At 46.6% G+C, this 27,617-nt stretch overlaps 2 protein-coding genes across 2 annotated transcripts in view; both read right to left on the bottom strand.

Annotated features, from left to right (window-relative positions):
• LOC144820735 (uncharacterized) overlaps positions 1-18,936 on the bottom strand; it is a 169,058-nt gene extending 150,122 nt beyond the window's left edge. Inside the window, exons 1-2 of the mRNA XM_078677958.1 lie at positions 18,595-18,936; positions 7,760-7,899 (exon numbers count right to left, since the gene is read on the bottom strand). The gene's annotated coding sequence lies outside the window, so the exon portion shown is untranslated. The remainder of the gene's footprint in view (positions 1-7,759; positions 7,900-18,594) is intronic.
• On the bottom strand, positions 931-25,928 carry LOC144757707 (uncharacterized). Its single transcript, XM_078646395.1, has 4 exons — positions 24,830-25,928; positions 24,441-24,758; positions 1,275-1,327; positions 931-990 (listed from the first exon to the last, which is right to left on the bottom strand). Exons 1-4 carry the CDS (start codon positions 25,926-25,928, stop codon positions 931-933), a joined length of 1,530 nt encoding a protein of 509 aa, XP_078502521.1.
• Positions 25,929-27,617: the final 1,689 nt, after the last annotated feature.

The following is a 27,617-nucleotide window of genomic DNA, read 5'->3' as shown; positions in this document are numbered from 1 at the left end:
TACCAACATCGCACCTAGTCCCCAGGGAGTACTCAGATATAGCAAGAGAAATGCAGAACCTTGTCAAGTAGCTTCTTAAATGCCAAGCCTAGTAACAGTAACCTGCATACACAGGCCCCGTCATGGCAAATCTGTGGCACATTTAAAGAACTACCTCCGTGGTTGGCACAACCAGTTCTGCAGGCCGTCGTCGGAGGTGTTGAGTTACATGCCCTAGGTATATGTCTTACCTCTAGACAATAAACTTACAGAAAACTCAATTTAGCCAATCATATATACACTAATCACCAGTATGTATATGACAAGCACATCATATTGACACTCAATGCAGTGTAAAATGAGATCAAAGTCTTTAGGCTAGCACATAGATCAGCGGAAAACCAGGAGGGGAAAAAGCAGAAGAACTGTTGAGGGAAAGAACACTAGAAAGGGCCATTCCCAACAGCACTTATTGGGATTGGTATGTGTGCTACATAGGTAACACAGATCTGTGCCGTATGTGCATAAACCCACTTATTAAGGAGGGCGGTTGGAACCTGGGACCTCTTGACTATCTCACTAGAGCTGAAATTGGTAACCCACAGGAAAATACATTGGTCCCTCCATTTAGTTCATTTACACCGTTCTGTGATTGGGATTAAATCCCAGATCCATAGCTCTAACGTTGGCTCAAATATTGGTACCACTAAACAGCACCTTACAGCTATAACTCTTCAAGACTCACATTCACATCACACTTAAATCAAACTTTTTGCTCAGAACATATAATTCAACCTTTGGCAATTTATAAATAATGTTTATTACATTTCTTTTCCTGGCCATCTTTTAGAACTCTTGTTCCCTCCCCTACAAATTTCTTTCTTTCATATTTTGGCCGATATCTATTAATTACTTTACTCCACCCTTTGTGTTTTTCTCTCTGTATCACTCTTATTTCTCTTCTCTGGCCTCCTCTTGCTTTTTCCGCTCGCTCATCTTGTTCTCCCCTTCCTGCTGAAGTGACAACTAGAGCAGAATGGTTTCAAGAGTCTCTTGGAATCCATCCTGCAGGCTTCACTTCATAGCATAATCATCATCAACACACCGTTGATGAGAGAGTGCAGCAACCCCTTGCAGCATTGACATACAAGTAACCCTGGGTGCTTGTGGCACTCCCACATTTGGAAGTCGTGCTGAAGTGTCACTCAAACCTGTCTAATTCTTCCAAACTATGGGGAAGAATTAGAACTTCGCACATGACTTTGCTTAGACATCTGCTGTGTGCTGAGTAGTACCTGACCATTCTGCACAGAGCAGACCCTCTTAGATACAGTGATCCTAAAGATTCCTGTACAGAGAGGAGAGGCCAAGTGTGGCATAAGTCTTATGTCAAAGCGAAAATTAAAAGAACAGATTTTTTTCTTCCTGTGTTTTTGGGTTATTCCTTATATTTAATACAGTTTTATATCCTCAAACAACTCTGATTTTAGGCCCAAATTAGACATAGCTACCAAGGTTTCAGATTGCTATGTGTGACATTTTCATATTTTCAGGGTAATTATGAGTGACATTTCAACGAGTAGGAGTGACACCAGCTCCGTCACCACTGTGCAGTCACCTGACCGTCACTGGCGTGGCCCAAGATACTTCTATCAATCAATCAGGGAAGTTTAAACGTGCTACCCACCCGTGAGAGTCAAGGTGCTGGGGGAGGAAGGGAGCAGCTCCGGTCAGTCGAAGAGGCACGTCTTGAGGGTCTTCCTGAAGATGTGCAGGGTGGGGGCACGTCTGATGTTGATCGGCAGCTCGTTCTAGGTCTTGGCAGTAATGTAGGAGAAGGTTCTTCACCCTGTTCTTGCTCTGCGAATTCACGGGGGGGTCGGTGAGGGCGAGGTCTGCGGATCGGAGGTTCTTTTGGGTACGTGGAAGTAGATTATGTCGTTGAGATATTGGGGTCCAGTGTTGTGGAGGCATTAGTAGGTGTGGGTGAGTATCTTGAAAGTTATTCTTTTCTTGATGTGGGAGCCAGGGGAGGTTACGCAGGTGCTGTGTGTTGTGTTTGTGTCGAGGGATGCCGAGGATGAGTCTGGCTGCTGTGTTCTGTATGGTTTAGAGTTTGAGGAGCAGAGACTTGCTGATTGGGGCTTAGAGGGCGTTTCCTTGGTCCAGTCTTTCGACAAGGAGCAAGTGGAGTACTCGTTTATGCTGGATAATGTGGTCTTGTCGAGGGATGCTGAGGATGAGTCTGGCTGCGGCGTTCTGGACAGTCTGAAGTTTGTAGAGTAGAGATTTGTTGATTGCGGCATGAAGGGCGTTCCCATAGAGCAGCCTGCTGGTGATGAGTGCATGGGTGACGGTCTTCCTTGATTCGGGGGGTGGGTCCATTTGAAGGTCTTGCTGAGTATGTGGAGGATGTTGAGGCATGTGGAAGCTGCAGCTTTGGCCTACGGGTCTGCCACATGAAACATGTTTATCCACTTTAAATCTGAGTTAGGGAGACTTACTACTATGGTAATACCGTTTGTGGCACTGTGTGTGACGATTTGAATTTTACTTGATTACAAGCATTTAATATTGATAAACGTTTTCCTAGCATTCTGCTGATAACTTAATCTGGAATTTTTTGGTGGTTACTAATGATAATTGTGCTTAGGGTGGTCAAAGTGTAATGTTAGTACATATCATCAGCATTTGATAGTGATAAAATATGGTAGTAGCTCAGCAGGACTTTCCTTGAGCAGAATTAGCTCTCACTACAGAAAAGGTTGGAGACCCCTGCCATAGATATAACGGACCGAAGGGAGCCGGAAGTCGACTCGAACTGGATTGCGAGATTTTACATCTCAACCCGCCAGCGGAAAAAAAACATTCTGAAGATGGCGTCGATGACCATGCGCAGTATCACCAAGAGGAGGAGTTAAAAAGCTGAAGAAAACTTCTTGGAACAAAAACAACTTATATTCATCTGAGCCCAACACTAGATAGCGGACTTATCTACAGCACACATGCCTCGAACATTAGTGTTTAAGTCAACTGCTTTATGGTGTAATATTAAATATGAAAGGCTATATATTTAACAGAGACAAATACTGTAAAATAACTTTTGGTGTCATATTTTACTAAGAAAATTATTAAATTAAATGTGGAAAGGCGTAAAAGAATATCACTTAAGTGAGCAAAATAATCTTGTGGAAATTTATTGTGACTTTACACTATATTTTTGAGATGTCATTCTTATTTACAATTGTTTTGATATCTTAAATTATTTTCATGTACTCGAAAGCTGTATTCAAAATTTTGAAAGATCTTACCGCAAAGAAAACTGTCAACACCACTATCACCTCCCCTGACCTCTGTAATAATATGGCCAACTTCTTCACCAACAAGATTATGAAAATCTACGACACCTTTCCTAAAGGCCCGCAGCCATTGGCCATTTTTGATCCTACTAGGCCCTCTCTCTCCTCCCTACCCGCGCTTGAGCGAGAGAGTTTCCAAAAAATCTGCAAATAGATTAAATCGGGCTCTCCGGCAGATCCCCTTAAACCGGTTACCTTCTGTGAAGTCCATGAATCTATCACTGAGCACATCCGAGATATCATCAACCGGTCCCTCTCGACCGCTAAAGTTCCCTCCAAGTGGAAGCAGGCCTGGGTTTCTCCCATTCTAAAAAAACCCACTCTAGACCCCTCGCTTCCTGAGAACTTCAGACCTATCTCCCTGCTTCCCTGGCCTGCCAAAATTATCGAGGCACACGTCAATAACATTCTGACAGATTTCCTCCTCACCAATAACATCTTGGATGACTCTCAACACGGGTTTAGAGCTGGTCATAGCACCGAAACCGCCTTGCTCAGTGTTTCAGAGGACCTCCGTACCATCCTGGACACCGGAGGCACGGCAGCACTGGTCCTGTTGGACCTTAGTGCTGCCTTCGATACGGTGTCACACGAGGTCCTCTTGACGAGATTGGAGGAAATTGGTATCACAGGGTTAGCTCTGGGATGGTTTAGAGACTTCCTTTTCAATAGGTCTTTTAGAGTCTCTACCCCTCCACACATCTCTGAGGAACATAACATTGGACAGGGAGTGCCGCAAGGCTCTTCCCTGAGCCCTACCCTGTTCAATGTATATGTCCGCCCCCTGGCAGAGGTGGCTAGAAGAAATGGACTTGCCCTGGTATCTTATGCAGACGACACCCAGTTGGTGGTGTCACTTATTGACATCAGTGGTCTGGAAGCACAACACTTTAAACAGACACTCACTGACATCACCAACTGGATGACGGCGAATTTTCTTCAATTAAACGCCGGGAAAACTGAGATTCTCCTCCTGGGCAAAAACACTTCGTCCTGGGGTGACAACTGGTGGCCAGATGCGCTAGGCCCATCCCCTACGCCTAAGGAATGTGTCAAAAACCTGGGAGTTTGGGTGGATTCTGCTCTAAAGTTCACGCACCACACAAAAAAAGTTGCCGCCACATGCTTTGGCGTCCTGCGTAACATGAGGCCCATTCTGAAGTTCTTTGACTGCCGCACTCGCCAACTAATCGTCCAGGCGACCATCCTTTCCAGACTGGACTATGCCAGCTCCCTTCTATTGGGGGCTAATCTAGCTGAAATTACTAGATTGCAAAGAGTTCAGAATGCGGCTGCCAGGGCTCTGGTTGGTCTCCCGCGCCATTCCTCGGTATCTGGAACACTGAAGAAATTGCACTGGCTCCCGGTCGGAAAAAGGGTCCAGTTCAAAGCATTGTGCCTCGCTTTCAAAATTCTTAAAACCTCCTCCCCCCCAATGCTTCGCCCACTTCTGTCAGAGTACATCCCTAGGAGATCGCTCCGGTCAGAGGGGCAGCACCTTGCGATCATTCCCCGATTCAGACTGGCCAGAATGGGCGGCCGCTCTTTTAGCTTCCTAGCGGCCAAGTTATGGAACAGTCTTCCCGAAGCTATCCGTGAGATACAAGATCTCCTAGCCTTCAGAAAGGCTGTCAAAACACACCTCTTTCAACAATAGCTTCTTCCTTAGCGTCTCCACCTCACTGTATACTGTATTCTGTCCTTCCGCAGCGCCGGGACGCCCCTTCGCTGGGGAAGCCGTGCGCTATACAAATCACCATAGTAGTAGTAGTAGTAGTTTTGGGTGATAATTGACCTTTGTTAATAAAATGTTTTCTTTGTGTATTAATTATGGTCTTGAAGACATAGTCTTATGTAAAGCAAAGTGAAACATATGATAACTGTTTGTCTGCTTTTGGATTAAAGATATTGTTTATGATAACCCAATAAACATGTAAACAATATTGTTTTGTTGCATAAACTAGGGCGCTGGCCTAGCTCACTAGGCTTTGGCCTTCCCACCCACGGGTGCTGGGACTGAGTTCAGTGCTCTATCGCTTAAACAGAGTTAAAAGTTATTGTACCACCACACAACCCCCCTGGGCATACCTGCTGGTGTGGTATCAATGCTTTCTGGGATACCAACAGTTCTTTGAAGGGGTCAGGGACGCAGTGGTAATTCAAACCACATTTCTTTCTTTAGAATCTCACTGTAATGAGAAAAGACACTTAGGGGTCCATTAGGATGGCGGATCGCCACCGCCATGCGGGCGGTGGCGATCCACCCTACATCCTTCTCCGCCCACCACCCATTTCCCCCTGGCCATATTAGTCCACAAGTCGACTGGGCGGAAATGGTTTTCATATGGTGGCGGTGTCGGTTAGACACTGCCATCCATATTACGAAACATGCAGGGATGTGCCTTTCTGTGGCGGCGCGTTGCCGCCACGGAAAGGCATGCAGTTTTTGCTATTGGGGGCCCGTTGCTGGCCCCCAGGTAGTTGGGGGGTGCACATGGGGGGTACCTATGGTACCCCCCTGTATTTGCATGCACAATGCAGAAGGTACCGTGCGGTGCCTTCCACATTGTGCATGCAAATGCACAACATGCATTTTTACCATTGCGGCGGGTGCTGCTGAAAGCACCGCCCGCCGCAATGGTAAAAATGAGTGATGCGCCCGCCAGTGTGGCGGGCGCATCCTAATCTCCCCCACGGGTCCCCCGCACATATGGTGGGCAGTCCCATTTTCCTTCAGGATGGCGGGCAGACAAAGTCCGCCCGCCATCCTAATGATGCCTTAAATAGGTTTGAAAGTGTTTATTTCTACCGCCTAGTTGCTTAGAACATGAGTAATAATAACCACATAGAAAATAATTAGTACAGCACTAATGTATGTTACTAGCAGCAAAAATAATATGAACATTTGTTACAAGAATGGAATGTTCCTAGGAGCTTAGCAACTGGAAGACTACTTCTATGTGCTACACTACAAGAGTTTGGAGTAGCTAACGTGCCTCTAGAGCAGCCAGCGGCCCGGCAAGCCTTCCTTGGCGCCCTGCGGACCTTGCTGACATTGTACCAGTGTTTTACAATTTTCTTAAAGATTGTCTGCAGCAGCGCGACTCTGAGAGACTCTGCTGCTCTGTGGGGGCCCGGCGATCCTAGCAATAGCCAGAGTAAAGCTGCAGGGGCCTAAGAAGAGGTGAAATACAACAAAGCCTCATTAACATGCAAATGGTCCTTTAAAGACCTATGAAGTGCACGGGTGCGGCTGTGTGTGTGTGTGTGTGTGTGCGCAGGGTGAGATGACAGAGGGTGACAGAGGGAGTGAGAGGGAGGGAAAGGAGGGAGCCGGAGAGGGAGGGAGTGAGACAGAGAGGGAGTGAGAGGGAGGGAGTGAGAGGGAGGGAGACAGAGAGGGAGTGAGAGGGAGACAGAGAGGGAGTGAGAGGGAGACAGAGAGGGAGGGAGAGGGAGGGAGAGGGAGGGAGACAGAGAGGGAGTGAATGAGAACGAGGGAGGGCATGAGAGGGAGGGAAAGGGAGTGAGACAGAGAGGGAGGGAGAGGGAGAGAGTGAGAGGGAGGGAGAGGGAGAGAGTGAGAGGGAGGGAGGGAAAGGGAGTGAGACGGAGAGGGAGGGAAAGGGAGTGAGAGGGAGTGAGAGGGAGTGAAAGGGAGGGAGAGGGAGTGAGAGACAGAGGGAGACAGAGACAGAGGGAGACAGAGACAGAGGGAGACAGAGACAGAGACAGAGGGAGACAGAGACAGAGGGAGACAGAGAAAGCGGGAGACAGAGAAAGCGGGAGACAGAGAAAGCGGGAGACAGAGAAAGCGGGAGACAGAGAAAGCGGGAGACAGAGAAAGCGGGAGACAGAGAAAGCGGGAGACAGAGAAAGCGGGAGACAGAGAAAGCGGGAGACAGAGAAAGCGGGAGACAGAGAAAGCGGGAGACAGAGAAAGCGGGAGACAGAGAAAGCGGGAGACAGAGAAAGCGGGAGACAGAGAAAGCGGGAGACAGAGAAAGCGGGAGACAGAGAAAGCGGGAGACAGAGGGGGGGAGAGAGAGAGAGAGAGAGAGAGAGGGAGGGAGTGAGACAGAGAGAGTGAGTGAGACAGTCAGAGTGAGTGAGACAGAGGGAGACAGAGAGAGAGGGAGGGAGAGAGAGCTAGAGAGAGGGAGGGAGACAGAAAGAGAGAAAGAGAGATGTGTGTATGCCGGGTCTGGTGGCTCAGTGGACAAAGGCGTCCACTGCAGGGATCTGTGATCAACCTCATGGTCAACGATTTCTTTGTTGCTTTAGCCCCACCCCCACCCCCACTGACCCCACCCCCACCGGTGCGGCCCTCGGACACAAACCAAACTGTAAATTTGGCCCCCGAGAGAAAGTTTGTGAGTACCCATGCTCTAGAGTATCTTGGGATTCGGCACACACCATACCTGTTCACATTGGAGAAGCTGTGACTACGAGACTTAAGTTGGAAAGAAAACAAATATCAGCTGGGCTTAGCTCCGCTCCGGTTCGGCACTCAGGATATGAATGGATGCTGCAGCCGTCTGGCAGGAGGTCTTGCGGTAACCTGGGGCAAAGAACTCTCTAATTCAGTGGTCAATTCATGAGGTATATATAGTGTTAACAACAGACGTTTACTCTACATTGGCGGGCTTTCCATCAACCCGAGACATAAATGGGATAAACCAGCATGATGAAAATATGTAAAACTAGAGTACCAAAATGTCAAACCAGATTACTATTTATTTTGCTCATTCACTGTCAACCTTGATAGGCAGATATCATGGAGCTGGTAGCAGACGTGTGTCGCATTGTGTGGTAGCAAAGTTATTATTTGGATGAATTGACATTTTTAAAACTGGGAAAATCTGGATTTTCTTGCCAGACTGGAGCCTGCCATCATGCAATTTTAAAGCTGCTTAATAACAGAAGACGCATGCACAATTGGTTGGCAATGGAAAGTTTTGAAAGTGGAAGCCGAAACATTTGCGCACGGTTTTTGCTATCTTACATTACTTTGACCCTGACTTCTAAGCGGTGGCGGTGCTGCTGGATGCAGCGAAAGCATTTGATTCCTTTCAGTGGGACTATATGTTCACTGTTTTAACAAGGATAGACCTTCCACCGTTCTTCCTTCAATGGTTTAGGGTGCTGTATACCGCGCCCGTGGCCAGAGTGTGTGTCAATGGCTGGGTGTCTTCGGTCTTCCCGATCAGCAGAGGCACGCGGCAGGGTTGCCACCTGTCGCCAATGCTTTTCGTGTTAGACCCCTAGGTGTGCAAATTGCGCCAGTTGCATGCGTCAGCTGCTTTGCGTTTCCAGCAGCGACTCCTTGTTGTCTCATTATATGTTGACAACATGCTACTTTATGTTCACGAGCCAGCGACTTACCTGCTGGAATTACTCTACGAGTACGTTAAATTCGAGGGCTACTCTGGGTTAGGGATTAACTGGGCTAAGTCGACGGTGTTCCAGCTGACAGCTGGCACGCGTGAAGTTAAGCTGAACTTTCCTCTGACTTGGACCTGGTGAAATACTTAGGGATATGGCTGCATTGGGATCCTGACCACATAATCTCCATGAACTATGGGCGTGTTGTAACACAGATCACAGATAGGGCGGAGCAGTGTGCTCGGCTGCCGCTGTTGCTTGCTGATCGTATTGCAGTTATGAAAATGCCTACATTACCAAAATTGTTATATTTGTTTGTGAATATCCCCATTTGACTGATTATCTCTTTGTTCATGACGCTGCAATCAGCCCTACTGTGATTTGTATGCGGGGGTAAGAAGCCAAGATGTAGTTGGAATGTTCTGGTGCAGCCATTTGACTGGTCAGGATTTGAGGCATCCAATATGCGCTTATATTATCTTTGCGTGCAGGCACAGCTTGCCCATTATTGGTTCTTTCTGCAGCCTCATACGGCAATTGAGTCTGACGCGGCACTCCCAATGCCGCTAGTGGTGCAACACTCTCTGGAGGGAACGGCGTCCTGAGGACGGAGATGTCTCTGGTACAGTGCACTGCTTGGGCCTGGCGGACGCTTGCCAAGAGAGCACAGCCGAACATTTCGGCAGCTCAGGAGACTGTTGGTGTTACGTAAATGGGTGACGTACATGAACGGGGTCAGTTCCGCTCACTCCAAGATGTACAGGATGCTCGGGATTCCAGGTTGATCCTGGGATTCACCTATGTGAGTGTGGCAGGCGGTCAGAGCCGTTTACCCTAACTGTCCCACTCAACCACAAACACTGCAAGCACAGGAGGCAGTGCTGGCTGGGAAAGAAAGCAAGGGTCTGATCACTAGGCTATATGATGCGTCACAGCGGGAGATGGAGCCAGGGGACCACCCTTCATATATTAAGTGGAACACTACGCTGGATTATGAGTTACCGCTAGATCACTGGAAATTTAGCTGCGAGTTAAATGGGTGCCCGACGACGAACTATAATTTACACATCATTCATTTAACATTTTTGCACCAGTTATATTATACTGCAGTGCAATTACGCAGATTCGGCCTGCGGGACACAGCTAATTGTGTAAGGTGCAGGCAGGCTGACACCGATTCTTTACACCTGGCGTGGCAGTGCAATGGGACAGCTGCGTTCTGGGCCAAGGTTGCGAGTGTGCTTTCAGATGTTGTGATGGAGAGCCTGCGGTGTATACCGGAAGCATACCTGCTGGGTAGCATGAAGTATCTTAAGCCCTTCAACAGGCGGGTAGTCGCTGTCTCGACCCTATGGATAAGCGTGCTCTGGCGCAATGCTGACGTGCAAAATCCACGTCTACTGTGAAGAAATGGATCCGAGACTTAATATATTGTAGGGAACAACTGGAGTCCTATGCGGAAGAGCTGCCTGAGGCCTCACGACCCAAAGACTTTTGGGCTCCACTGACTGTGTACTTATTGAGCCACCCTGACGTGTAACGTGCCTCACGTATTTACATGATCTCTTCCCTCGTGTGTCTGGCCAGGACTTATTGTACTTGGAACTACCTTTTTTGTGCTATCACTCAAGTGTGTTCACATGGCTTTTGGATCCGACAATTGTATGATGCAAAACTATTTCAGTGCCGAAGAGGTGGTGGGGGAGGGTCAGTTATTTTTTTGAATTTTCTATGTAAAAAACTAAAATTGGCTTGTATCGACACATGTGAGGATGATATTGGTGCACCCCAGCCTTGGGGTGTTGTGTATACTTGTTGCAAGCATTTCAATAAACAAAAATAACAAATGGTTGACAGAACTGCACTGTTAGGCCAGATCTAAAGGAACACTCCCTTCCTTTAAACTGTATGGTGTTACCAGCTCGGTTGCTGAAGTACTTGAAAGAGTTGATGAGATAAGGAACATGAATGAGGAAAAACTGCCATATTGTACTATTCCATTCAAAATAGTTTGGAACGCCGACTGCTTGTTGAGGAGTAAAAAACATATACAGAAAAAAAGAAGTATGTTCTGGTATTGCACATGTTTAGGAAGCCATGGCACCCCTAGAGGAAAGACCCCATGAAACAGGTTCAATCAATTCCAGATTGTTTCATGGACCATGCAACACATCTGGAAACAGTAGCAGAGGAGGCAGGACAATGAAGTTTCCTAAAGTAAAGATGGATTTGAGAATCAAGCTCTCAGAGAGCCGATGTTTAAACTTCCTAGTCTTTAAGACATCAAGCTACACAGAGATTTGGTTGCTCCGGAAAGGCAGGATAATCCACTGCTGTTAAAAATGCTTTGTACAGATGGAAATTGAGAACAGAATTCCAAGAGAACACTGCCTAGCCAAAACATCCGAAGGATTGTTCTCTGAAACGCAAAATTATGGTCAATTAGAATCGATAGACCCATCAGAGAGAGATCGGGATTCTCAGGCCAGGCATTTAACACAATAAAGGCTACGTTTTCACATTATAACATTTGATATTTTGGTAAAGGAGGTCTACTTATGCTAATTATTTTTTAATAGTCAAATTACTGGATGCTTCACCACAGGTTTCCTATCAATAGAGTGCGGTGTAGACGATGGTCCATCTAAGTGTGTTCACTTTTCTGTAAGACTTAGATGAAGGCGCTAGCTAGCTTTAGATATTTGCCACAATAGTGACAGAGCCACAGCATTTAATGGAGTGACTGGTCATTGTGATCTGTAACATTTTAATAACAACACCTTATGGGTTCAACTGAATAGGCTCCTGGCTTCGAAGAGATATAGGCAGGATTTTATGCTGCACTTTCTCCCATACACATGTTTTACATTCGAATACTCATGATGTAATACATCTTGTTACAATGCGATTCATTCACAAAATGTTCCAAGATCCAAACATTGTTCATTTTCACCTTTCCAGAGGGGGGCCCTGTGTGTACCATGCAGGGGGGCCCCCTTTAGTTTCGTTACGCCACTGCGAGCAGCAAGCAAAACCGATATACTCAGCCCTGCCTGTTCTTACATTTATTTTTTTTTTTATTTTTATCGACGTATAAAGTGCCCGAATCACCCCCAAAAGAGCTCGGTTTTAAAGGAGCTTTCTAAATAGAAGGTATTCTGGGCATTTCCAGAGATGAATAGGGAGCTGATTCCAATAATAGAGGGCCAAGTGGAAAAATGCTTTCCCACCTAAGCGGGATTTTTGGAAACGCGGGACAAGGAGCAAGGATTTGGCTCATGAGCGTAGAGATCTAGGTGGCTGATACGCTTTTCTACAAGATAGCCAGGACCTTCACCGTTTAGTGCTTTGTGCACAATGCAGCATATCTTAAATCTGACCAGCTTACGTATTGGAAGTCAGTGCAAACATTGTAATAGACAGAGAGAAGCTGTTATGGCAAGGGAGTTTGAGACCAGGCTTGTGCGATGTTTTGGACAGCCTGAAGTCCACTTAGGGAGGACTCACTTGCTGAAATCAGGAGAGCTTTACAGTAGTTCAAGCATCTTATTACCAGAGCCTAGATGAGTGTTTTTCGTACAGTTAGGAGGAGAAATGGAAATACCCTGTGTAGGAGGCTTAATATATGAAAGCATGAGCCCAAAGTGATTGTGACTTGCTCTTTCATTGTGAGTTTCTGGTCCAGACGTATGCCTAGGTTCTCGACCACAGTCTTAGGGACCGGGGTATCACCGAATTCCGGAGGCCACCATTCTAGATACCAGAGCAGAGGCGCTTCTCCGTATAGCATGATCTCAGTTTTCTCAGCATTTAGCTATAGGAAATGATTCCTCCTCCAAGTAGCGATGGCATCACATTGGCTGGACCCTAAGTTTTGACACTGTTGAAACACTTACATCTTTTGAAAAGACAATTTAGTGGTGCACCTCTCCACTCTCATGAAATGAAATGAAACACAATTTATAACTCGCAACTTTGCCCAACGGGCGTCAAGGCTCCTAACCAAACATTGTCCAGAGTCAAAGAGCATGCTACTAATAGGTCTCGATGAAGAGCCGCGTTTTTAATGCTTTCTTAAAAAGGGCCAAAGAGGGTTGTGCTTTTAACTCAGAAGGGAGGTCATTCCACAGTTTTGGGGGCCATATAGGAGAAGGCCCTTCCACCCCATCTGACTCTGTTTGTTCGAGGGACAGATAGGAGATTCTTAGAGGCAGAACGAAGGCTTCTTCTAGGGGTGTAGGGGACAAGAAGAGAGCCAATGGCTTCTGAACCTCCACCTGCTAAAGCACTGAAGACCAGGCATAGAATTTTGAAGGTGATCCTGAGATGGATCGGGAGCCAATGCAGACTCTTCCTGGCGAAAGTAGCCGAGGAGGTGTTAGGGACGCCCAGGACAAATTTAGCAGCCACGTTCTGGACGGTCTGAAGGCATAGAATAAGGCTCTTATTTATTTCCGTGTTCAGTGCGTTACAGTAATCCAGCCGTGATGCCACAAGGGCCACAACGGTCTGTTTACGAGCTTGGGGGGAGAGATAATGGGCTATTTTCCTAAGAATCTTAATGACTCCCCAACAGGTGGACACAGTACGGTTGACCTGCTGCGTCATGTCCAATGACGTATCAATAATCACGCCCAGATTACGGGCTGATTTTACAGGCACAGGACATATTCCTAGGGAGGGGGGCCACCATTTACTGGACCATATGTCTTGATCTTTGCCGAAGATCAAGACCTCGGTTTTCTCTCCGTTCAGCTTCAGTGAATTTAGAATCATCCATTCAGAGACTGCCTGCATGCAGTTCCTGAAGCTGAGTGCGGAGGTACTCACCGAGTGGGAGAGGGACACCATGATCTGCGTGTCATCGGCGTATGACACCACCTCCATCCCGTGAGATCTTACTAACCTGGCAAGTGGGGCCACATAGATGTTAAAAAGGGTCGGACTCAAGGCCGACCCCTGTGGGACCCCACATTGCACAGGCTTGGCAGGGGAGAGGAACTCTCCTAGCTTGACCCTCTGCTCTCTTTGGCTAAGGAGAGAGGACAGGAGGCTCAGTGCTGGGCCCTCCACCCCTATCTCCTTTAGTCGAGCTGTTAAAGTCAAAGGAGATAGGGTGTCAAAAGCTGCAGTCAAGTCGAGTAGGACCAGCAAAATGGTCTGGCCTCGGTCAACCTTAGATCTAATATTGTCGACCACTACCGTGAGAGCCGACTCGGTGCTATGGTACTTTCTGAAACCGTGCTGAGATTGGTCCAAAAACCCAGAGACCTCAAGAAAGGAAGTCAAATGCTGATTAAGATGGCATTCCAGCATTTTAGCTGGGGCAGGCAGCAACGAAATTGGTCGAAAGTTTTTGAGGATTTCAGGATCCAGAGTCGACTTTTTAAGCAGCGATTAGCGATGGCAATCATGCCTTCCGAGAAAGCAGTCTGAGTATTATGGGAATTTTAGTCAAATTACAGTAAGAGCTGGGTGTCATCAGCATACGAGATTGGTGTCAAGCCCAGCTTTCCAAGTAGTCCACCTAATGGAGCAACATAAATGCTGACCAGAGTAAGACTATGGCAGGATCCCTCCTTTGGTCGATTCCATGGTCTGTGATTGGAAATGGCCAAGATTGATGGTCCGAGTCTGATGAGTGAGAAAGCACAAAATCCACTGAAGGGCTTGTCCTTGGATTCCAATTTCTCTGAGTCTGAGTAGGATGTGATGAGAAACAGTGTCGAAAACCGCTGACAAATCCAGCAGCACTAGTAGTACTGCTTGTCCATTGTCAGGGGAGTGTCTTATATTGTCAGTGACAGCAATCAGTTTTGACTCAATACTGTGCAGTGGCCTAAACCAGACTGGGAGGAGTCATGGCATCCAGTAGATTCGACATAGAAAGAGATGTTTATGAATATGCTTTTCCAATAACTTACTCAGAAGGGGTAGAAGAGAAAATCAGACGATAGTTGGACGGATCCTCCATTGGAACATTAGCTTACTTTCGGATGGGAATTATTTGTGCAGCCTTCCATTCAAGTGGTAATTGGCCCTCTCTTAGTGAAAGATTAAGGATTGAGCAGGTAGATGGGGACAACGGTTTAAAGAGTAACGAGGAAATGTTGGCTGGAATAATATCCAAAGGGGAACCTGATTTAACTGTGTACAGCAATGTCCCAACTGTATCAACTGTGAGAGGGGTAAAGCTTTCCAGTGAATGCACATTGGTCAAGGATGGAAGATGGTGGAATGCATTGTCATTCAGAGGGTTCCTGTCTTTAGTGATTTTATCATAAATGAGCTTGATTTTCTCTATGTAATGATTAGCTATAATATCGCAGAGTTCTTGAAATGAAGCAGCTTCATTGTTTCAGGCCTTCGGGTTCGTAAAGAATTTAAGGATTTGGTATAAATCTTTAGGGGCGTTCCTTGCCTGGTTAAAGTGCAACGCAATATGGGCTCTGTGTGCGTTCTTTAAGTTCTTATTATATTGAGCCAGAGAGGTCTTATACCTTTCTTTATCAATTAAATCATGGGTGTGACGCCAACATCTTTCCAAGTTCTTACAAAGAAAGGTTTCCTTCCGTAAAGGGTGTTGCCGCAGGAACTGTCGCATTGCACCGCATCGAGGAAAGTGCCTCGCACCCCAGGAGAAGCGCGCCGCTGTCCAAGTTGCTGCCATCGCATTTCTGAACAAGGATGTAACCGCTGCAGCCCACGCATTGAACCGAGAACTTCTCGCATCCCCGGAGAAGCAGGCCACATCTGGAAGATCTTCACGTCTTTATTTCTTTGCACCGGAACTTTGCCACATTTCCATTGCTGCAACATTGCTTGTTGTGGAAGCGCAACGCATCGGAAGGTACATTGACGCAAAGTGTTGCATCTTAAGAACTGAACTAAGCTAAAACTACCATCCTAAAGTAACAGTATTGTGTATTTTTGTCGTTTATGGTCTTGTGGTAAATCTATATAAAGTATACTTATTTTTTATATAAAACCTTGTGTGGTGTCCATCTGTCTTCCGGTCCGGATATTGCCAACGCCCTTCCCCCTAATTATTTTATGATCAGGAAAGACCGGGGAACCGGTAAGGGAGGCGTGGTTGCATTGGTGATTGATAAACGTTTTGAGTGCTCTATTGTCCCGACGGATGACATTCATGGAGCAGAGGCGCTAGGCTTCTGCTTGAATATTTCACCTTACCAATCCTGTGCTGGGCTGTTGGTTTATAGACCACCAGGCCCAATTGGTTCTTTTCATGAGGAGCTTTATACAGTGATGTCTTCCTTGTGTGTGAAGTTTAAACACTGCCTACTTGTAGGCGATTTTAACATCCATATGGATTTGGCTGATGCGGCTGATACCATCAAGCTCCTAGATAGCACCAAGCCATTGGGCCTGTTGCCCTATCTTGCGTCCCCCACTCACAATAAAGGCCACACATTGGATCAAATATTTTCTACTATTCAGATTGTAGTAGCTGCACCTAAACCAGTGTTGTGGTCCGACCACATGCTGGTGAATTTTGATATTCTGTATAAATCCAGGTCCACCACCAGGGGTCCTGGTGATCAATCCCAGGTCCCACGTGCTTTCCACAGGGTGTCATCGAATTCGATAGCACAGTACCTGACGGTACACCCTTGTTTGTTCACTGGCGATCTAGAGGAAGATCTAGAGCTCTTTCAAACGTGGCTAGCGCAGTGTCTTAATAAGCTAGTACCTCCCCAGTCGGTTCATAAAAACTCCACTCGTGCCTCGGCACCCTGGTTCACGCCGGCGCTTAACACCAGCCGCAGGCATTGTAAGAAGGCCGAAAGAGCATGGCGATTGAACTACGAGGAACCACTGAAGGAAGCCTATAGATTGTGCGTTAAGGCTTATCATAAAGAAATCTATTTGGAAAAGAAATCCTACTTTGCTAGGAGGATTGATGAGGCTACTAACACCAGCAAGGAAATCGTTATAATTTTGAAGGAATTCACATCGCCTGCCTCCATTACACCTAAGTGTTCTTTCTCAGAACCGTGGGTCACTCAATTGGCGTTTTTTTTGCCAACAAAATCCAGAGCATTTAGGCGTCTTTTTCGCCTGTCGTACCTGTGGGAGCCTCCAATCCCGCGCCCCTGTCGCTTCTGCCCGCCTCTGGGCGGACTTCACTGTCTAACTTTCCGCCTCTCTGGCCTAAAGTTTCATTGGATTTCTTATCCAAAATGAAATCGGGTTCCCCGCTGGACCCCTGTTCCGCTAAGTTTTTAGCCAAAATCGCACATATCATCAACCCCATCATTAATCCGATTTTAAATCACTCCCTTGAATTGGGTGTGGTGCCGCAGGCCTGGAAACAGGCGCTGGTTTTGCCCCTCTTGAAAAAGCAGACCCTTGACTCTAGTATTCATGCTAACTATCGGCCTATCTCCTTGCTCCCGGTCCCGGCGAAGGTCGTGGAAAAGCACGTGCAGTCCGTTCTCTCGGATTTTGTGGAGACACACGGTGTCCTCCTTTACACCCAGTCCGGGTTTCGGGCGAATATGAGTACCGAAACGGCACTGCTGGAGGTGTCGGAGGCCATCAAAGAGGTCCAAGATGGCGGAGGAAAAGCATTGCTGGTGTTGTTAGATCTCTCTGCGGCATTTGACACTGTCCCCCACAACCGCCTCTTTGTAAGACTCTCGGAGATCGGGGTAGAGGGGACGGTGTTCAGATGGTTTGAGTCTTTTCTTTCTGACCGCCAATGGGCCCCTCCGTATTCAGCCGTAGTGCCACCATTGTAGTTGGGAGTTCCCCAGGGGTCTATTTTGAGCCCCACTCTCTTTAACATCTATATGTCCCCCTCTGGCGGCGCTGGCTGAGTCTTATGCTCAGCTCCAGACCACCACCTCCTCCCAGGCCTTCAAAACTGACGTCAAAGTTCTCCTCCTTCAAAGACACTTCCAAACTTAATTCACGCCCTCTCTATTATCGGAAGGAAGACCTTCCATTGTGGAAAATTCTATTCTCTATCACTTTGGAAGTGCCTTCCCAGTGTGTTCTTGTGGTTTGAGAGTCTGCCATTTATTGCAGTATTATCCTTCTACCTGTGTTTGGTACTCTTTTGTAACATGCACACGTCACTTTTCTCTTGTAACACACTGTTTGCTACCTCTTACATTTCGTTTGCTTTCGATACTTGCATAAGTGCCACCATTGCCTGCGCAACGTTTGTTCTTGTGTTTGAGTGTCCTCCATTTATTGAAGTATTATACCTCTACTTGTACTTTGTACGCTTTTGTAAACTGCACACTTGTCACTTTTCCTCCTGTAATGCACCGTTTGCTACCTCTTGTATTTTGTTTCCTCACAATTGTCACTTTTGCTTCGTGTAACTTAACGTTGGCTTTTGTAATTTGTTCACTTGTAATGTTCTCCTCATGTATCAGTTCTGCTCCTATTGTGAAGCGCTCTGACACCTTCGGGTAAACTCCGCGCTATACGGATAAAATAAATAAATAAATGTACACATTCAGGCACACACACACACTCATGCACACACACATGCACACACACATGCACACACACACATTCGTGCACACATTCATGCACACACACATTCAGGCACTCACACTCATGCACACACACACATGCACACACACACATTCATGCACACACACATTCATGCACACACACTCATGCACACACACTCATGCACACACACACATTCATGCACACACACATTCATGCACACACACATGCACACACACACATTCGTGCACACATTCATGCACACACACATTCATGCACACACACATTCGTGCACACACACATTCATGCACACACACATTCATGCACACACATTCATGCACACACACATTCATGCACACACCTCTCTCCTTTCACGCACCTTTGATCGTGCTGGGGGGTCGGTTCACTCGAGGCGAGAGGAGGGGCCGGGACCGGCTCAAGCTGAAGGGCCAGTGGCCCCCCGAGGACTCGCCGCCTCCATCCAAGGGCCCCGTCGGGGGTCCGTGGTCGCAGCAGATGGAGCTGAAAGGGAGGAAGAGGGGGCAGAGCTGCCAGACAAAGGTCAAACAGCTGTGGGGGCGGGGCGGGCACGAGGAAGCAACCTGAGCTAGGATTGGGTCACAGGGACTCCAGGGAGGGCAGCGGGTCGGAGGTCACGGCTGCTCCTGCAGGACCCTCATTGGAGGAAGCTCCCGCCGCCAGGATACCCGGCCCTGCGGGTGATACTTGTGGGCAGACACCCAAGGTCAGCACAGGACGGTGGCAAGGCAACCATGGGTAGGGGCCGGAAGTGATGTCACCATCCGGTGCGGGTGCTGTGTCTGGCACCGCTGACCCGGAAGAGGAAGCTCTTCCTCTTTCATGCACTGTGCTCATTAGATTTCATCCCGTGAGCGCCCTCTGGTGGCCACTAACAGAACCTCCTTTCCTGTCTCCAGGAGTGAATCCATTTCACACAAGAAACATTTTGTGGCAGGAAAGACCTGCGTTTTTAGATGTCTCAGAAATGAATGTTTTTAAGACACACACAGTCCAAGTATACAGGGTCTCATTCTTGGTTGCTGCTGTAGAAAAGTATTTACAGCTTCACTGTACATGAGCATCTTCAAAACACTGATGCAGAGGACTAAAGAGTATTTACAGGAAGCTGTCAACTGGAAGCGAGACTTTGTATTTCATTAAATATGTGAGAATATGTGTTAGTGGTGCAATTGAACGGGCAGCTTATTCATTTTTTCATTTTTTTAAAACACTTTATAGGGTTTTTCAAATGCACAGCAGGGTATACAGCAACGTAAATGGAGAGAAATACTATGAAGTTGTATTCATCAGATCAAATTCAGTTTGGCATAAGGCATGCTTTAATGCGGAAATGAAAAGAAAAGCCTGTTGGATTCATTACGGCAGTGCCAACACGTAAGTGTATTGTTTTAGTGGTGTTTGCTGGCTCTGCCTATAGCCCCGTACACATGTTTCATTGAGGACTAGACATGTGGCAGACTGTATTCTACCACACACAGCACATTTGAACATCTCATAATTCCATTCCACACAATTCAACTATAAACAATTTAACCTACAACATTCCATACCACATAATTACAATCCTAAAAATTAACAAGCATTGGAAATGCAATAGGTCTCGCAGCATTAGAGTTAGTGCTTTTAGAATTGTTTATGGTTTTTTTTTGTAAATCTTTAGCATTTTTGTTTCCTGTAGCCAATGCTAAAGAATTACAAATAAAAAAAGCCATAAACAATTCTAAAAGCTCTAACTCAAATGCTCCGAGACCTATTGCACTGTGTGAGGGTGAGGGGTTGAGGGTGAGTGAGGGTGAGGGTGAGTGAGGGTGAGTGAGGGGGTGTGAGGGTGAGTGAGGGGGTGAGGGGTGTGAGGGGGTGTGAGGGTGAGGGTGGGTGAGGGGGTGTGAGGGTGTGTTAGGGTGTGGGGTTGAGGGTGAGTGAGGGGGTGTGAGGGTGAGTGAGGGGGTGAGGGGTGTGAGGGGGTGTGAGGGTGAGGGTGGGTGAGGGGGTGTGAGGGTGTGTTAGGGTGTGGGGTTGAGGGTGAGTGAGGGTGAGGGTGTGTGAGGGTGAGGGGGTGTGTGAGGGTGAGGGGGTGTGAGGGTGAGTGTGAGTGAGGGTGTGTTAGGGTGAGGGTGAGTGAGGGGGTGTGAGGGTGAGAGGGTTGTGAGGGGTGTGCGGGTGAGAGGGGGCTGTGATGGTGTGTGAGGGTGAGTGGGATAGGCAAGACCTAAAAATCTATCCAACAGCTGTACTGAATGAGTAAAGTGAAGTGCAAAAACCAATCAAATGTCAGAAGTGATCCTTCTGGTGTTAATAATCTTTAGAAATTCATAGTTCTTGAACATGCTGTAGAGCACCTTCAAAGCGCAAACAACGTTTTTAACAGCTTAATCGTTGTGATCAACAATGGAAAATGCTGCATAACCAATGAGTCACCTCTAGATGCACAAAGGCATTAAAGGGCTTTACCTGCAGAGCGTTGCGAACTGCAGTGGTAGATCAGCTGCTGCAGGGGAGGAGGAGAGGTGGGCTGATCACCGTGACCTCTGCGGCTATAGAGGGGATCTGGGAGAGGCTGACCCCGGGCGGCCGATGACGAAGGGCACTCTACTTAACACGGAAGTGGGGGTGGGAGGAGTGTAGATTTTGGTGTTAAGAGGGAGGGCACCAAACGGGGAGAAATGTTAAAGGTCAATGTGATTAAACAAGTTAAGGAATATGCTACTTACCAGTATGCATCTGTTCTTGGCATAGAGGGCTGCAGAGTGGTACATTATGAATAGATCGCCATCTGGTGTTGGGCTCGGATGATTGCACTTTGTTTTTCTCTTGGAGAGTCTTTTGTCCCTTGGTGACTCCTCCCTTGGTTGGTAGTGCGCATGGGCATCGGCTCCATCCTTAGATTGTTTTGCCATAGTAGGGTTAGATGGAGTAGTATAGTATAATACAGATAAGAATGCCCATGTAAGTGTATCTAAATAAGATAGTGTTGGAACAGACACAGGTTTCCGGGGAGGCTGGGAGGGCATGTACCACTCTGCAGCCCTCTATGCCAAGAACAGATGCATACTGGTAAGTAGCATATTCCGTTCGAGGCATATGGGCTGCAGATGGTACATTATGAATAGACTATATAGCAGTTCTCTCCCTAGCGGTGGTCGCCCGTGTCTGTTGCAACTGTCTGAAACAATGTTTTTAATACTGCCTGTCCCACTCTAGCTTGTTGTGTTGTGTGCACATCTACACAATAGTGTTTTGTGAAGGTGTGCGGTGTAACCCAGGTAGCCGCTTTGCATATGTCATCTAGTGGAATGTTTCCTAGAAATGCCATAGATGCTCCTAGTTTACGTGTAGAGTGAGCTCTAGGAGGAACAGTTAATGTTCTCTTTGCCTTTAGATAGCATATTTGAATGCATTTTACAATCCATCTGGCAATGCCCGCTTTGGAGATGGGATTGCCTTTATGTGTGGGAGAAAACGCAACAAATAGCTGTTTTGTCTTTCTGAAAGTTTGTGTTCTTTCTATATAATACAATATGGCCCTTCTAACATCCAGTGTATGTAGGGCTCTTTCAGCTACTGTTTGTGGTTTTGGAAAGAAAACCGGTAATTCCACTGACTGATTGATGTGGAATGCTGAAATAACCTTCGGTAAGAATTTTGGGTTTGTTCTAAGAACCACTTTATTTTGGTGTAGCTGCATAAATGGTTCTTGAATCGTAAAGGCCTGCAACTCACTTACTCTTCTAAGTGAGGTGATAGCTATGAGGAAGGCTACCTTCCATGTGAGGAATTGTATTTCACACCTATGCATAGGTTCAAATGGTGGCCCCATTAGTCTGGTAAGCACTATGTTGAGATTCCAGACTGGGGAAGGTGGCCTTCTTGGTGGAATGACTCTTTTGAGTCCTTCCATGAAAGCTTTAATTGCTGGTACTTTGAACAGTGACAGATGCTGTCTGTTTTGTAGGTATGCCGCTATGGCTGCTAGATGCACTCTGATAGAGGTATATGCTAGGTTACACTGCTGTAAGTGTAACAAATAGCAAATGATTTGTTTAGTGGATGCGTCCAGAGGGTTGATGTGTTTACTGTTACAGTGTATAGCAAACCTCTTCCATTTTGCTGCATAGCATGCTCTGGTGGTAGGACGTCTGGCTTGTTTAATGATTTCCATGCATTCTGGTGGTAAATCTAAATACCCAAATTCTATGACCTCAGGAGCCAGATCGCTAGGTTCAGTTGTTTGGGATCTGGGTGCATTATTTCTCCATGGTTCTGTGTAAGATGCATGGGTAATAACCTTAGCTTTTGATGTGGTACTTGTGAGAGTTGTAGCAGTGTGGTGAACCACGGCTGTCTTGCCCACGTGGGTGCCACTAGTATCATTGTCATTGAATGTTGTTGCAGTTTCCGAACTAGTAATGGAATTAGTGGTAGAGGAGGGAACGCGTAAGCAAATCTGTTGGACCAATTTATCCACAGCGCATTGCCTTGGGACCTTTGGTGTGGGTACCTGGATGCGAATTCTTTGCATTTTGCGTTCTGATGATTTGCAAACAGATCTATCTCTGGTTGCCCCCATTTTTGGAAGAATGGCTGTAGTATTTGGTCGTGCAGTTCCCATTCGTGCACTTGTTCCGACTGTCTGCTTAGGATGTCTGCTATTTGGTTTTGAATTCCTGGTAGGTGTTCCGCTAACAGGTAGATCTTTTGAGGAATGGCCCATCTCCATATGTCCTGTGCTAGTCTGGACAGTTGGAGAGAGTGTGTCCCCCCCTGTTTTTGAATATAATACATTGCAGTCATGTTGTCTGTTCTGATCAGGACTGCTTTGGCTGTTATCTGCATTTGGAAAGCTTTTAGTGCTAGAAATATTGCTAATAGCTCTAGGTAGTTGATGTGCAGTTTCTTTTGCTGCACACTCCACTTTCCCTGTACTGTGTATTTGTCCATATGCGCTCCCCATCCGGAGAGCGATGCGTCCGCTGTTATTATTACTTGTGGAATTGGCTCTAGGAACGACCGTCCCTTGGAAATGTTTTCTGTGTTCCACCACTTCAGAGAGCGATACGTCCGGTCGTCTACCAACACCAGATCTGTAATCTGCCCTTGAGCCTGATTCCACTGTGTCGCTAGACACTCTTGTAGTGGACGCATTTGTAGTCTGGCATGTGGTATTAGCAGTATGCAGGAGGACATCATGCCTAATAGTTGCATAAACACTCGTGCTGGTAGTGAGTGTTGTGGTTGAAATTTTTGTATTAACCCGATCATTGTCTGTACTCTGACTGGGTTGGGGTATGCTGTTGCCTTTTCTGTGTCTACTGTAGCCCCCAGGTATTGTTGAATCTGGTTTGGTTGCAGGTGTGATTTTTTGTAGTTCACCGTGAACCCTAGGTGGTGCAGCAATTGAATTGTCTTCTGCGTGTTGTGAAGACATTCTTCCTTTGACTTGGCCTTTATTAGCCAATCGTCCAAGTATGGGAAGACATGTATTTGTTGTCTTCTTAGGTGTGCTGCCACCACAGCTAGGCATTTTGTGAACACTCTCGGTGCTGTTGTGACACCGAATGGAAGGACTTTGAACTGATAGTGTTGTCCTTCTAACACAAACCTTAGGTATTTTCTGTGGGCTTTGTGAATTGGGATATGGAAGTAAGCGTCTTTTAGATCCAGTGTAGAAAGAAAGTCCCCTTTCTTCAGTAAAGGAAGTACTTGTTGGAGCGTGACCATGTGGAAGTGCTCCGAATTTATGTAAGCATTGAGAGGTCTGAGGTCTAATATTGGTCGTAGGGACCCGTCCTTTTTGGGGATGAGGAAGTATAGAGAGTATACTCCTGTGCCCTGTGGATCTTTTGGTACCTTCTCTATTGCATGCTTTTGTAGAAGTGCTAGCACTTCTTCTCTTAACAATGTTAGATGATCCTGACTCATTGGACGCTGTTTGGGAGGGATGTTTGGTGGGGTATCTGTGAGTTCTAGGCAATAACCATGTTGGATAATTTGTCTCACCCACTTGTCTGACGTGATGTTTTCCCAGACAGGTAGGAACTGTGATAGACGTCCCCCGACCGGTGTTATGTGGTCTGGGGGGAGTTCTATGAAGTCACTGTTTTGGTGTTGAGGCGTTGCAGTTATTGTTATTTCCGCGGCCTCTTCCCTTATTGTTGTTACCTCTGTAATTGCCTCTTGAATTACCTCTGGGTGATGTTGGAGTGAAAGATGTGGATTGCTGATTCGTTCCTGTGTTCTTTGAGCCCCCTCTATAGGTGGATCTACGAAAGGAACCTCTGTGTGTTGGCTGTTGCAATGCTCCCATTGACTTAGCCGTTTCAGTATCTTTCTTCATTTTCTCTAATGTCTCGTCTGTGCTTGAACCAAACAATGTCTTTTGATCAAATGGTTTGTTCAGTAGGGCTGTTTGTACCTCCTGTTTGAATCCTGAGATTCTAAGCCATGCGTGCCTTCTTAGCATGACGCTAGTGTTAATCGATCTCGCTGCGGTGTCTGCCGCGTCTAATGCACATTTAATGGAAGTTATTATTATTATTATTATTATTAATTGGGTTTTGTTAAGCGCAGACTACCCGGAGGCCTCGTAGCGCTGGTATTTGTTATTATTTTACCTTCCTGTATTAATTGATCTGCCCTTTTCTGATGTTCTTTTGGGAGATGTATGAGAAGTTTTTCTAACTCATCGTAATGTGCCCTGTCGTAACGTGCGAGTAGTGCTTGTGTATTGGCTATACGCCAGCTATTCGCTGCCTGTGATGCTACTCTTTTGCCTGATGCATCTATTAACTTTGACTCTTTATCTGGTGGAGGAGCCTCTCCTGTAGATAATGAGTTTGCTCTTTTGCGAGCGTTTGAGACCACTAGCGAGTCTAGCGGTACATGCCCTCTAATAAATATGGGGTCCTTTGGAGCCGCTTTGTATTTTTTATCAATTCTTGGGTTTAACACCCTGGCTCTCACTGGGTTTTCGAATATCTCATCTGTGTGAGTAAGAAGACCCTTTAACATAGGAAGAGTACCTGATGTTCTTTGTGCATTAGGTAGCGTCTCTAACAAGAAATCCTCTATTTGAGGTTCTGTATGTACATCTACCTTATGGTATTTTGCTGCCCTATTAATGAGTTGCACAAAGCCTGTGTTATCCTCAGGTGGTGAAGGCTTTGAGGGATATAGCTCTGGGTTGTTGTCCTCATCTGACCCTACATCATAATTTTCCCATGGATCCTCCTCATCTGGAATAGTTTCTTCATCCCCCTGAGGTTCTCCCTCCCCCATGTCACTGTCTACATCTGACTGAGGTGTAGCTGGTCTTGGTATGCGTGGCCTATTGTGAGGAATAGGAGAAGAGGGAGTGGCTTTAGGACGAGGAGAAGCAGGAGGAGTTATATTCGTCCCCATTGTTCTCTTTTTTGGAGGAAGAGGTTTATCTTCTGGTTGTTCGCTCTTTCTCTTCTTCGTGACCACTTTCCCCGTTTGTGGATCAATAAACAAGATCTTTTGTTTGGGATCTGTCTGTTGCTCCTGAATCGGTACCGAGGGTTCTGGTTCCGAGAGGTGCTTTTGCTTTCGATCTTCAGATCTTGTCGTTTTCGACACCGAATGTTTGCTCGATTCCGACTTTCTTGGTATCGAGTGTCTCTTGGGCGAAGAGTCATATTTATGCTTCGACATGGAATGTTTCGATACCGAGCTCTCCTTTGCATGTAGCCTCGGTGCCGAAGTCGATGTCGCCCTTTTCTCGGATCCGACATGGTGGGAGTCCGAATGCTTCGGTTTCAGTTTCGGTTTCGTTGCCGGGCCTAAAGGCGGGGCGTCGGAAACTTTTTTCAGCGGTTTGACCGGGCCCAAGGGCGGGGTCGTTACCGCACGGGGTCGGTTTTTTGGTAAGGGGACGTCGTCACTCACGGTTTGTTGCTCGATGAGTTCTTCCGTCTCCGACTGGTCCCCTTCCGACCCTGACTGGTCCTCTTCTTCCTCGATTTGTTCGTCTCCGAACAGCTCCGGGATCTCCTCCGCCTGCATTCTGTAAACCTCGCGTCTTCTAGCCCGACGATTTCTAATCGTTAGCTTGGAGGAGAATGCTGCGCAGGCTTCGCAATCCCTGGATTCGTGTTCAGGCGATAGACAGAGGTTGCACACCTCGTGTAGGTCCTTGTGTGGGAACTTAGCACCACACGTTGGACATTTTTTGAATGGAGTCCTTTCCATGGACCCCGGGCTTGACTGCGTCGAGAAAGGCCTCCTGTTCTTCGACGTAGATTCAAGTTTTTCTCTTTTATTTTGAATTTGTAACGCGCCGGAATGGAAATGAACGCGTTCGAATAACAATACCGTCGAATTGGAAAGGGAATACGCGCCGAAAATCACTTTCTTGTGAAGTTGATCTGGAGCGTCTCGATCTTCATCCGAACCCGATGGCGGAAAAAAACAATCTAAGGATGGAGCCGATGCCCATGCGCACTACCAACCAAGGGAGGAGTCACCAAGGGACAAAAGACTCTCCAAGAGAAAAACAAAGTGCAATCATCCGAGCCCAACACCAGATGGCGATCTATTCATAATGTACCATCTGCAGCCCATATGCCTCGAACACAAGTTTTAAAAAAAAGGTACACTGGGGGGAGGAGAATCACCAAAACGTGCACTAACCCTCTATGAATTTCACGAGCCTGCATTCTGGCGTCATGGTGTACCACGGCATCCCTGCCAAAAGACTCCCCATTCCGCTCCCCCCAAATGATTAAGCATTTGCTAATGTTTTGTGACATAAAACCGGGAGATTATTATTTTTTTCCCTGCCTTAATTGAAGGAAGCATTTAGTGGAGATGTACCCATTATTGCACAAAACAGATTACCGTTGCACTCAAGACAGTGTGTGTAGTGTTAAGTAACACAAAACCAACATGTATATCACAAAATGGCAGAATTATCCAAACAAAGCACTCTCAATAAGTAGATCTTGGAGTCTTTAATGTGATGAACAGCCAGCCGACACGTGTTTCATCGCATTTGCGAATCCTCAGGGCTGAAATGAACAAAAATTGACAATGGAGCATGTTTTTCACAAAGATATGTCATACCATAAGACCTGGTTACAGGGTCTTGCATGCACAGTAGTTGCCACTACCAGTGTACAGCAATGCATCTCCTATTGCTGAGTGCCATCCCAACACATCCGTGTCGTAGGTGTGACGTTATCACTATTATCTCTAACCGTGCAGTATAATAGTGATTTTGTGCAAATACATGTGGGTGTGACAGGAATATATTTTGATGTGGACACACACTTCATGATCCATAGGTGAGCTATTTGTGGACGATACAGTCATACTGCATGCTATAGTGAATCTCTGTGAAGT

Source organism: Lissotriton helveticus, chromosome 1_1, assembly GCF_964261635.1.
Source record: "Lissotriton helveticus chromosome 1_1, aLisHel1.1, whole genome shotgun sequence".
Lineage (NCBI taxonomy): Eukaryota > Metazoa > Chordata > Amphibia > Caudata > Salamandridae > Lissotriton > Lissotriton helveticus.
Note: the sequence above shows the minus strand (reverse complement) of the source record. Positions and strands in the feature narration are given on the sequence as shown.